The 12,302-nt window shown below is 32.8% G+C and overlaps 1 protein-coding gene across 1 annotated transcript in view; it reads right to left on the bottom strand.

Annotated features, from left to right (window-relative positions):
* Positions 1-804: 804 nt before the first annotated feature.
* LOC129232653 (plexin domain-containing protein 2-like) overlaps positions 805-12,302 on the bottom strand; it is a 69,558-nt gene continuing 58,060 nt past the window's right edge. The window contains exons 11-14 of the mRNA XM_054866785.1: positions 8,757-8,830; positions 8,498-8,632; positions 5,958-6,091; positions 805-1,056 (exon numbers count right to left, since the gene is read on the bottom strand). Of these exons, the coding sequence (XP_054722760.1) occupies positions 988-1,056; positions 5,958-6,091; positions 8,498-8,632; positions 8,757-8,830 (412 nt within the window). The 3' untranslated portion in view covers positions 805-987. The remainder of the gene's footprint in view (positions 1,057-5,957; positions 6,092-8,497; positions 8,633-8,756; positions 8,831-12,302) is intronic.

Below are 12,302 nucleotides of genomic sequence, written 5' to 3' on the forward strand. Positions count from 1 at the left end.
CAACAGACTGAAATTATAACTATTGTTACGACTAAACGATAATAGTAAAAGAGAGAACGACTGCATCATAAAAAATGCCAGAACATCTGCAATTGCAATATTTCGGATCACAGGGAAAATAGCGTTCGTTAAAAAAATTAATTCAGTGCGAGAAATATAAAAGCAAAATTTTGTGTCATTCATTTAAAATACAAAAGGCAGTTATCGAAAATCGTAGTAGCAGAAACAAATTTTTTGCAAAGTTTCAAATCCCAAAAACCGACCTTGCACAAATATTGCTATCACGAAATCGAAATTTTTTGTACAAAAATTGTGAAAGTCACACCTCTCTGATTGTGAATATGTTCATTGCTTTTCAATTAATATACTTATTTTCCAATTAAAAAAAAAAAAAAAACAGGGAGAACATTGAAAATTTATTATATTTTTTAGTTTTTTTTGTAAAAAAAAACTACAAAAGAAAAGCTAGAGTTTTTATGAACTGTAGCGGCTTTTTCACTAAAATAGTCAGTTTTATACCGATTATAAAATGGCTGTTTTCACCAATATTTTGACTAAAATAGTTAGCCCGTGATTGAAAATAGTAGTATTCGTCACTTTTTAGTCGCCAATGAAGCCCTGCATTAAACGAGACTAAAAAAATCACTTAAAGAAAAAATAATCTTTAAAAAAATTGAATTGAGGCACTAAAAAGGAAAATAATCCACCGAGTTACTATACTAACTCGTTGGAAAATAATAAATGATCCATTAAAGCATGATGATTAAAAATGGCAATGGGACATTTCTCTGCTGGATGTCACGATCATTCCTCCCATTTCGGCCAATGACAGCGAAGAGTTTCGTTTTTCTTTACTTCCCCGTTTGACGAAGTTTCTCGAAACCTCGGGTGGAGTGGTGAGAGTGAGGGAAAATGAAAAGGCACCGGAATTGGAATCGCACTTCCTCGAGTGTGGAAGGGTCAGCCCCATTTCTTCCCTCCAGCCAATCAGAGGTGGCGAGAGTTGGAGGTGATGCCTCCCTCCTCCTTCCTGAAGGTCCATTGGCTGGGACGGTACTGGAAAAGAAAACAAGTCGATGAAACCACACAGAGATGCATAAGTGAAACTGTTCATTAATAACGCAGATTAATTAAGTAAGTTGCATACTTGCCAACCTTGAAAGAAAGAAAAACAGGAGATTCTACTAGAGGTACATAGGCGATTCACCAGCGACATATCTTCGCAACAGAATTATTAAATTATGCTTTCATGAATACTAAAGTGTAATGGGGATTTTTCACAGATGCAAGCTAATTGGTAGCAGCATGAAAAATGTAGTGCAAAGGAAAAACCAAAAAACAAGGAGTGAATTTGCTTGAAGTTTCGTGCATTCCCCAGTCTCTACCAAAAAAGTAGCTACAAAAATTTAATTACTAAAATCCGAGAAAAAAAATCAATATATAATTAAAATAAAATACAAATTAAGTAGGTATAGGGTAGCTCATGTTAAAATAACTTCAAACTTCCAAAATAATTGAAATATTTCCGAGATGCAGAAGGATTGAAATCTGCTGCCATTTTCGGCAAAGCACGTGTTTCGTTGAACATGCAAAGTGGTAAGATACCAAAAAATTAATTTTGACAAAATGAGTTATTAATTGGAAAAATTCCTATTCCCCGACATTGGTAGAGTAGAAAAGGGCGCCATCTATTGACAAGAAGGTGAAACTTTTTGATGATTGACTGAAAAAAGTGCAAAAACGGGAGAAAATCGTAAAAAACGGAAAATCGGGAGATGGAAGCAAAAAAACGGGAGTACCCCATTAAAAAAAGTAGAGTTGGCAAGTATGAAGTTGTGTTCATTTAAATAATAAATTAAGAACTGAACAATAACAAAGTTAACTCGTACACAGAGTACCGCTGAAATCTTCCGAACACTATACAGTAGCCAGCTTCGTTGAAGAAACAGATGAATGAAATTAAAGCACATGCACATGAAATAATAAACGTAAAACTGGGCTTAACTAAACATAAGACACGAAAGAAATAAACTATACTTAACAGAAACAAGTGTCTATTGAGAAGAAGAGTGGGGCCTAGTTGGGTAAAGTTGCAAAAATTTATTTAAAAAAGATTTTTTGAAAAATAAATTAGCCTTTGGAATATAGTTTTTAAAGCAGTAAAAAGCTTTCGTACGAAACATCAAGGGTAAGAAATAAAAAATTTTCAATAAACATTCTGAAAAACTATAATGATTGCATAAAATTTTTTTTAACAAAATAGCTCTCTTATTTTATTTATGAGTGTTAGGTATATTTTAATTCTTTCCTGTCTTATGTTTATTTAAGCCTTGTTTTACGTTTATTATTTCATGTGCTTTACTTTCTTTCATCTGTTTCTTTGATGAAGCTGGCAACCATATAGTGTTCAGAAGATTTCAACGGTACTGTGTGTACCAGTTAGCTTTGCTGTTGTTCAGTTCTTAATTTATTAATAAATACAACTTTCTTAATTAATCTGTGTGATGAATGAACAATGAGTCTTTTATAATTTATCATAAGGTAATGACAGTTTTCTCTCTCATACAATCCAATGATACAAGTTAAACAAAAAACATAATTTACTTGCACATTTCTCATATAGCTCACTCCTCAGTTATTTACTACTTATTAACTTTTATCTCCTTCGGTTCTAAACGGACAGAAATCAGCAAAAAGATGGAAAACTCCCCCCCCCCTGATATCATTGCATTTGATATAAATGGGAGGATCATTTGAAAAAATGATTTTATTTTCCTTCAAAAAGTTGCACTGAACACAGAGTGACTCATTTACAACTTTCAAGGGGGGGGGGGAATCATAGTTAAAAATTCTTTCAGCAGTCCCGGATCAGTAAACTTTGTTCCCCCCGCAACAAAATCTTAAATCCCCAAAAACTGGCAGAGTATACTTGCAATGTTAATAATAAGTCTTAGTGAGTTTTTTTTCCACAATTTTTTCGGCCCTCAGGCTTCTTAAGGACGTGCCCCTCAAACTGCAGATACGCAGATCCGAGCCTGTTTTTCGGCAATCGACAGCTTTGTCCATTTGACTGTAGTCTAACTTATTATTATTAATGCAGAGATTTTGTGTGAAGTCACATCCCAGCTTTGAACTGTCAAAAAAAAAAAAAAAAAAAGATCAGACTTCAACATTTGTGTTAGCTGGTCCACGGCTAGACTTATCACTAAGAGTAAAGACTTAGAGGGTCATCGAGCAGTGGTCCAATAAAAAAAACCCACCTAACAATTGTGTTAATATTTCGAAACAAATCATTGAATCATTTAAAAAGCCTGCATAAGAGGAATTTTAATATTTAATCAAAATTTTTTTTTTATAAAACCAAGCTTCTGAGAATTAACAAGCAATTTTTCAAATCCACTGATACGTCAACTGCTAAAAATACCAATAAACAGTTAAAAACAAATAACATTCACAAAGATGAGCAGTTTTCCTCAGTCGTTCATTGAAATATCACATTTCATCAAAAGAAATAAGCAGTGTACAAAAAACCTACATAACTGTGTTAATATTTCGAAACAAATCACTGAATCATTTAAAAATCTGCATAAAAGAATTTTTAATATTTAATTAAATTTTTTTAATATAAAACTAAGCCATACTCTGAGAATTGACAAGCAATTTCTCAAATCCACAGATACGTCAACTGCTAAAAATACAGGTGAACCGTTAAAAACAAATAACATTCACGAAGATGACCAGTTTTCCTCAGTCGTTCATTGAAATATCACATTTCATCAAAGGAAATAAACAGTGGGCTTTGAAGTTGGAGAGATGAGAAAAAAAATTATATTTTTTACGGACTTGCTTAAAAAATAAAGCACTTAGTCAAAATAATTAAGATTTTTTTTTTTTCAAAATAAAGCACTTTAAAGGGCTCTTTGTAACAGGGCACTGAAATAATGCACTCCCTTTGAAGCACCCTGTTAATAAATAGTGATGGAGTAGCATTATGATGCGTTTGGTCCTTTTGAAAAAAAACTATTAAAAGAGAAGAATAAATGATCTATATGGATTAATGTACGAACTTCAGAGCAAATACTTCACTTCAGCAACTGCCTCCGCAGGAAAACTCCTGAGAAATGATTAAAATCACTCTCTGAGACGTACAACCCATTATGAAACCATTTTAAAGCACTGTATCACTGTTGCAAGAAAAACACATTACAGTAATACGATAGCAGTCATGTGTACGTAAATAGAGAAAGTTAAGCGAAACACACATCGAAACCTTTCGATATTCATTTGAGAGGAACTATTTGTTATAAAAATTCAAAGTTACTTATCTGTTTCAAATCAGAGTAAAAACCTTTCTGTAAAAATCTTTTTATTTAACATGAACACAACTTGCTTCTTGCAAGATAAAAAGGCAACTGGTGAAAATCAAAACATGTTGCTGAAAAACAACAGTTGGAAATGCAGTTACATGTGTGCCAACACCTGATTGGTCAACAGCCAGAAGCTAATTTAAATATCAATGGACCAATCACATGTTGGCTACAGTTAGAATACTGAAAAATTAATTTTATATTAAGGAAAACTTAATCTAATTTTATATTAGTTTTAATAGGTAATTAAATATATATTTTATTTTATTTATTTATTAATTTATTTTTTAACAAGTGTGTGTGTGTGAAAAAATACTCTACACTATTCTCTCGTCAAGAACTCGTGCTTTTGCAAATGAATACAGTCTTTCAAATATTTAAAAAATATACAGGTTGAGTCAAAATGAGTATAGTGATTACGAACAGCTATTTAATGAAGAAAAAATATATCGATAAGATTTACACAGAATGTAGACGAAACTACAAAAATTTTTTACGTAAAGTGCAGGTGCGGCAAAGTGGAAGTCTGCACATGTCTTTTGCTCCTGGGCACCGAGATCTCCGGACTTGACACCCTGTGATTTCTTTCTATGGGGTTATGTGAAAGACAGGGTGTTTGTGCTACCCTTGCCTAAAACAATTGAAGAACTGAAAGTTCAAATTTGTAATGCACTTGGGTCGGTTACTGTACAAATACTTCAGAATGCATGGCGTGAGATGGACTATCGCTTAGATATTGCCCGTGTGACCAAGGGAAGACACATAGAAAATCTCTGAGATACGTACACAAAATTTTGAAGTTCCGTCTACATTCTGTGTAAATCTTATCGATATATTTTTTCTTCATTAAATAGTTATACAGTAGAAGACCATTATAACGCACAACTTGGGACCACAGCTTTTGCGTTATACAGGTTTTTGCATTATATAGATCATTTCACAAATTTTGAAACTAATATTCAGAATATATTCGGAATGAGTTTTATCTGCAATGAGTATTAAAGCACCCATATTACAATTAGTTATTCACAAATAAATGTGTTTCACAATCAAAATCATGCACTTCTGCTAGCTTCATGGTTTGCATAACAGCTGCATCTTCAAGAGCCATCTGTTGTTTTCTGTTTACTATGAGTACTCATTTTCAATTTAAAAGCTTTAAAATAAGATGGAAAGATGAAAAACTTTCAAAATTTAATTTGCCTAACCATTTTTATGTTTGCAAAGCAAAACAGAGGGATTTTTTAAACTCCAAAACCTATTTTTTACTTTTGAAAAGTAGTGCGGTTTATAGAGAATTGCGTTATACAGGTTGGCGTTATAATGGTCTTCTACTGTAGCCGTGTGTAATCGCTATATTCATTTTGACTCACCCTGTATATTTCCGCTCATTCCTGCCAAGCCAGAACATTTTTAAAAATAAAGAGTAGACTCCATTTTGCAAAGCAAAAATAATAAACTTTTTCTCATTTAGTCTATTTTCACCGAGTATTTGTTATTTTTTCTGAAATTTCCTCACACACTTACCCGTCCTGTCCTCACCTGTATATTTTTATGTTCCAAAATAAAAATAAAATGCAAGGTACCCACCTTGATGAGGAACTGTCCAGAGGGTGTCTCAGGGTTCCTGAATGCGTAGAAGACCCAGACTGCAACACTCACGGAAATGGCGAGGAACACCACGATGCACACAATGGCGCCTGTGCTCACTCCATTCTCGATCACTGCAAGAGGAAAGCATCGCGTTTTTAGGACTTCAATTTCCAACAATTTCTTCCTCTATCATTGACTACTCTGCGGTGCTAAGCACAGATGTGGTATCTGCAGTAGAGCTCAAAATGAGAAATGGACGATTAAAGTTTTACAACTCGTTTCTTTGATTTATGACTTAATTAAATGCTCAACTTGCGGTAGTTGTTTCGTTAATAACTTATCTAAAAACGGAAAGAGAGTATTTTTGTAAAAATCTTAACTTAAAATTAATAAATGTAGTTACGACACATTTTCTTTTCAAAACCTTTCCATATATTAAGCTATTTTCACCGTAAGTGACAATGACCAAGCATTTTTAGGGGTATCTGCACAGATACAACAAAAGTAGCTTAGTAAAACGTGCTCAAGGTATCATTAAATAATACTGAAAACATCTGCTTTCTTTGAACTTAGCTGTTTCGCTCTATTTTGTTAATACAAATCTAACAGATTCTACCTTTTAAAAGATACCATTTTCAAAACTCCGGACAGTTAAAACTGTAATCCATAACAATTTTCTGTTTTTTATATTCAAAGAATGTGTTTTTTTTATAATGTTTTATTTTCCAGATTCATTTTTACCGAGCATGAAGATAATTTTGGCAGCAGACGATACTTAAATAAAAATATTACTGGCCGTAGAATGAAATGCGGTTTGTTTGCCTGAAAGAATTAGATACGAATATTTTACATGCATTGCAATTTAAATAAACATTTAAAGAGAAAAAGCTGAATATTTACTTTAACAATTATGCAAAGTTGTATTAGTTTTTTTTATAAACCTGTATCAACTATTCAACGGTAAACTAATTTTAATATTCTGTGTTACAATAAACTGCTACATTATTAAATATGCTGCTTTACTAAGGTATAAATGTCGTATCTACAAAAAATACTAAGGAAAAAAGTGGTAACTGCGCAGATGCCACTTAAAAGGCTTAGTATTTGTCACTTACGTTCAAATTGCTTTAGCAAACTACACAAACTGTGCAGTTACGACTTTTTTCTTGAAGCTTTTTTTAATATTCCGCGTTCACAAATCGCCAAAAAACTTGACATTTGGGTAAATTAAATTACTAACGATCACCTGGTGACAATAACTCAATTTTGATAAAATGTGCAGATACCACATCTGTGCTTAGCACGGCAGTACTGACAAAAGACTTCGACTGTGTACTTAGGATTACAATTTCAAAGAATTTCCACGGTCAAGTCTTAAAACTCTGCCCTCTAATATCTCCAAACATCACCTAAATTGTTTTTCCGAAATTACCATTTGATACAGCGAGAAGCGAAGGGATCAGAGTTTCCGCTACGGTCGCATTTTTCGCATGATGCGAAAACACTGTCTGAATTGCGAAAATAAAGCAATGCATTTTCGCTTTTTTGCTCAAATAAAAAATTAATTTAAAAAAAAAAGAAGAAATGTATGATCCTAGAGAGGAAACATGCATTGCGACAATCAACTCAATCTTTTTTAAATCTTGGCTAAGATGTTTAAAACTACAATTAAATTCAATAACTATTAGTCTTATCCAGCATTATGTCCCACCAATAACTGCTTTATTAGGAGGATGGGACTGCAACGTTCTGAACACCAATCGTGTTTTCTTTTTTTATTTTATGTTTTTAAAAAATAGCCGTTGTACTTATTTCTTCAAAGATGTCACAGATGAAATATGAATTTTATTTTCAACTGGAGATGAAACACACTGAGGCATATATAAATATATGAGAATGTGTAACATTTTAGCATTTTGCTAACATTTCCCCCTCAATTTTAGCTTTTATGCTAAAGAACTTTTGAACCCAACCCTTTGCTTCTCACTGCCTCATTTCAAAAAACATCAACCCTTCCTTTTCACAAGAAAGATGGTCTGCACAATATCTTCTTACAGACTTCGATTTAGCAAAAAATGAGGGGGAGTGCCCCAACTTTCCTTGTCTCTAAAATCTACAAAGACTGTCTAAATAATGCTACAATTTAAAAAGATTCTCAGAAGTGATTCCTTAAACCCCATTCCTTTCCCTTTTGTAACCAAAGAGGACCTACAACGGCAGAGCTTTAATATTTCACTGTCAAAAACTTTCCCGAGGAGGGCTTCGGCAACTCATTTGTTCCAAATATCTTTCCCAATGGCCCTTTTTAAGTGTACAAATTTGAAAAATTGCCAGGGATGCTTTCTTCAACCCGTTTCTTTCCCATAATGCAATCTAAAATGACCTTTAAGGCATTGAGAGCAAAGTGGATCAGGTATATTTTGACTCTATCCACTTCAGAGCTCCGAATGCTTCAATTGCATTTTTAAGACTTCAACTTTGAAAATTTTCTGCAGGAGGGCCCCCGAACCTCCCTGGACTCGAACGAAACGGATCACCTTGTATGATGTGGGCCGACTCTTCTCTGGCGTGCTCCGGTGCCGCGACGGCATCGGTGGCACCGGGAATGCTCTGCATAGAGGTGGCACTATTCATCGTAGTGGAGTCGGTGGCACCTTCCATCGGAGATTTACCTGGAAGAGAGGAGGAATATTTGTAACCCAGTTGTGTGTATATATCTGCAACAAACCCAAAAGCCCGCATCTTTCACTCCGCGAGTTTGGAAGGATGGTTTCCATTTTCCAACATTTCAATTACCCATATAGTGTTTGACCACGGATTGCATGTAATTTGGCAATCTTCCAAGTAAAGATGATTCCATCTGAATGAATCTAGCAGGAGAAGGGAAAATAATGATGGGATTTTGATGCAGGAGCTTTATAATGTCACTAGTGCCTTATTCATTCATTGCATTCTCGAAAATAAAATAAGGGGAAACAAAAATAGTTACCATGGAAACAGCAAAAAGAAAAGAAAATATTTTCATTTCGTTCGGGAACCTAAAAGCAAAATGGTAAGCTCTAAACTTTGTTGTAAATAAATAAAGCGATTAGTTTTTGCCGTGAGACTATAGATCGAATATACTTTAGATTTAAAAATTGTTGCCGTGAGCAAATTTTCATTTTTCCAAAACTAAGGCTGAATAATAGAGAGGCAAAAGTGCACATATGTAACAAACCAACTAACACCCCTATAAACTAATAGATGCGTCCATTTCCGCCTATAAACCGGATATTAGCCTTTCCATGTAATCGATGGTCAGACAGTAATTGCTCGACTTCTCTCCAATGGGAGGAAGCGCCGTAAAAAAAGCTGCTCACTATTTCAAATGGACAAATGGGACATCCACATGTCGTGGTCAGAAGCATAGTAAAATGAAAGTATGAAGTATCTGAGCACAAAACTCAAAATTATATGCAGGCACGAAAAGAAATACTGTACTGGGAAGGTAAGCGCAGTATCCGCAAGTTTTTTTTGTTTTTTTTTTTCATTTTTGGCCAATCCAAGTTTTTTTCTCGCTACCTATTTTTCTGAAAGCATTGCATCATTCTATTATTATGAAAGATTTTTTTTATGAGCATTGTTTTTGTGAAATTTTAGACGCATCCTTTTTGTAAAAAAAGTAGTGGAACAAGTGAAATTTTAGTTCGAAAAGTGTAAATGTCATCTAGTATTATTTTTAACAGGTTTCGTTTTTTTATTTGGGGGGGGGGGGGGAAGCTGAAAACCTAAGAGGTGCGAAAAATACCATCGTAATTTCAGCTTAATGGTCTATATACTGTGTACAATATAGGAAATTTTGAGAAAAACGGTTCCTCAAAACAGATGTTTAAAGATTGTGATAACATTGCATAAATACACTTTGGTAAGAAACAGCTAAAAGTTAGTTAAAATACCACAAAAAGGTTTCTATTTAAGCGATTGTTCATATAAACCTGCTTATAATTTTATTTTATGAGTATATTTTGTTTTAAACAGAGAAACAAATTTTATATTTTAAAATGCGAATTTTTGTGAAATGTTCGATGTTTTTGTGAAGCTACTGATTTTATTACTTGATTTTGGTGAAAGTACCGATTTCAAAACAAGATTTTTGTGAAGGTACCAAAAAACAGTAGCAAAATCAGCCTGTATTGGGCCCTGGTTATCTATTGTACATCAGCTTTATTGTATAAGCTCGGTTATTCGGCTTTCGTGAGAAAAAATGTCTAATCCCAACACTTCCCTATCATTAGTGTGAAATGCAAAACGCATTTCTTCAAATATCTTCGACTTGGAAACACATTTCAACAGATACTGTGCTCTCTTCCCACGGCAGAATACACAATGCACGCACAAATAAAATGCGTTTAGTAAGACAATGTCTATTATTTTCGGTCATGTATCCAAGTCAGCAAACAGGCGTTTTTTTTTGCATTAATTTATCTACCTATATCGAAGATAATCAAAATATAATATTAATTAAAAATTATCAGGCGATGTGCCAACTACAGCAACAACACTTTGGAATACGATGACCGGAGTCTCATATTTTGCAATTTTCCCATTTTTGGGATAGACACTATGAAAACATAGCATATGCCGGTTGATTTAAAATGCACAAGTTGTTGAAGTTGACTAAAAGTAACACTCATGAGACTTCTCGGTAGACATCGGTCATGCTCTTAAACAGCAAATTAGTTTCCAGTTCTTATATTCAATCTGGGGTCCATGTAAGAAGTAGTACCAATTTAGTTTGAATGCTGAAAAGGTTCATTAATATATCCTGAATGCTGATAGAACTATGTCTATTATTATTATTTATTTATTTTTTTGAAAAACCAAGTTCTTACTCTTCCTTTATTAGCACAAAAATTTCAAATCTGTTCAAACGAAACTTTCCTCTTTTAACAGAAAATTGTGGCATAAAATAATGAACATGCGGCACCAGCAGAGTGCAACTCAACTCCACTCGCAAGTGCGTGTGTTGACGTTTTAAAATCTTGCACGCAATGCTCAGCAGTAGTTAATTCCTTGTCTCCTCATGCTGTAATTTCTATCTTTAAGCGGAGTCAGTACCCTAAATACTTTCAAAAATTCCATTTTTTGATTTAATATATTTTGAAACTCCATTTCAACAGGGTTCGAAAATATGATATTTTCGAAAATATCCGATATTTTGATCTATATCAGATATTTTGATATCTACTCGATATTTTCAATCAGCACAAACTAGTCTTTAAAATAGTAAATGAATCTTTAATCCCTCTTTATTTTCTTATATTACTTTTACAATAAAGCTTGAAAGTAATTTTCTTTCATTATTTATATATAATATTTTATTTTATATTTGTATCAATTTTAATGGAGTTCATTTAGTATTAGCTGTTTTGCCCATTTTTACTTACTTACACAGTTATATGATTCTGAAATAAATAATATGCATATTAGTTCGTGCACAGTCATAAGACATTTTCTTTTTTTTTATTCTGACTAACGTTTAATATTTAATTAGGCACTTTTAATATGAATTAAAACTGTTGCATTACTAATAATTTTATGAATATAAAACACAAGTAAAAAAGGAATATTGCATTACTTTGTTGTATTAATTATTATAAAATATAGTAAATAACTTCTTGGTTATTTTTAATAATGAATGAACAAAATTACTATGATTACCATACTTTTATATTGAAAATACCATTGTTGAAAAAATAAATGTCGAAAATATCAAAATATCATGATTTTTTCAAAATAAATATCGGATATATCATGATATATATCGGCAAACCCTGCATTTCAATACCTTTTTAATGACACAAACATCTTGATCATGCTCATATGAAAAGTAAGTTAAAATAAGCTTTAAAAAATGTAAACCTATTTTGATGAGGTATGATTTTCTCCTTTAAATTACAATATCTTGAAATGGTATTTTTGAAACTAAATGTTCCTTTTTCTCAGAAACAAAATTATGTTAAGCTTTGAAATTTTTACCACCTATTCCATTGCATATACTGAAGTAAAGTTTTTCTCATATTCGAAAAATATTTTTTTATAGAGCTGATTTCGTGTTGCAAAATGGCATTTTTTTTGAAAAAAATACAGTGACTTACCCATTAGAATTGTTTTAAAAAAAAACTAAGCTTTCTTTCTGTAAAATTTTACTTCAGTATAGAGAAAAGAGTCTACTTAAGGTAGAGAAAAAATTTCATCATTGTATCTTTAATAGATTTTCAGAAAAAGGAACATGAACCTGTGCAAATTAACATTGAGGGTACAGGGGGGACTGACTCCCCTTAAATGTTTTAAAACTGTTTT

The sequence above is a fragment of the Uloborus diversus genome, unplaced genomic scaffold, assembly GCF_026930045.1.
Source record: "Uloborus diversus isolate 005 unplaced genomic scaffold, Udiv.v.3.1 scaffold_13, whole genome shotgun sequence".
In the NCBI taxonomy this organism is placed as follows: Eukaryota; Metazoa; Arthropoda; class Arachnida; order Araneae; family Uloboridae; genus Uloborus; species Uloborus diversus.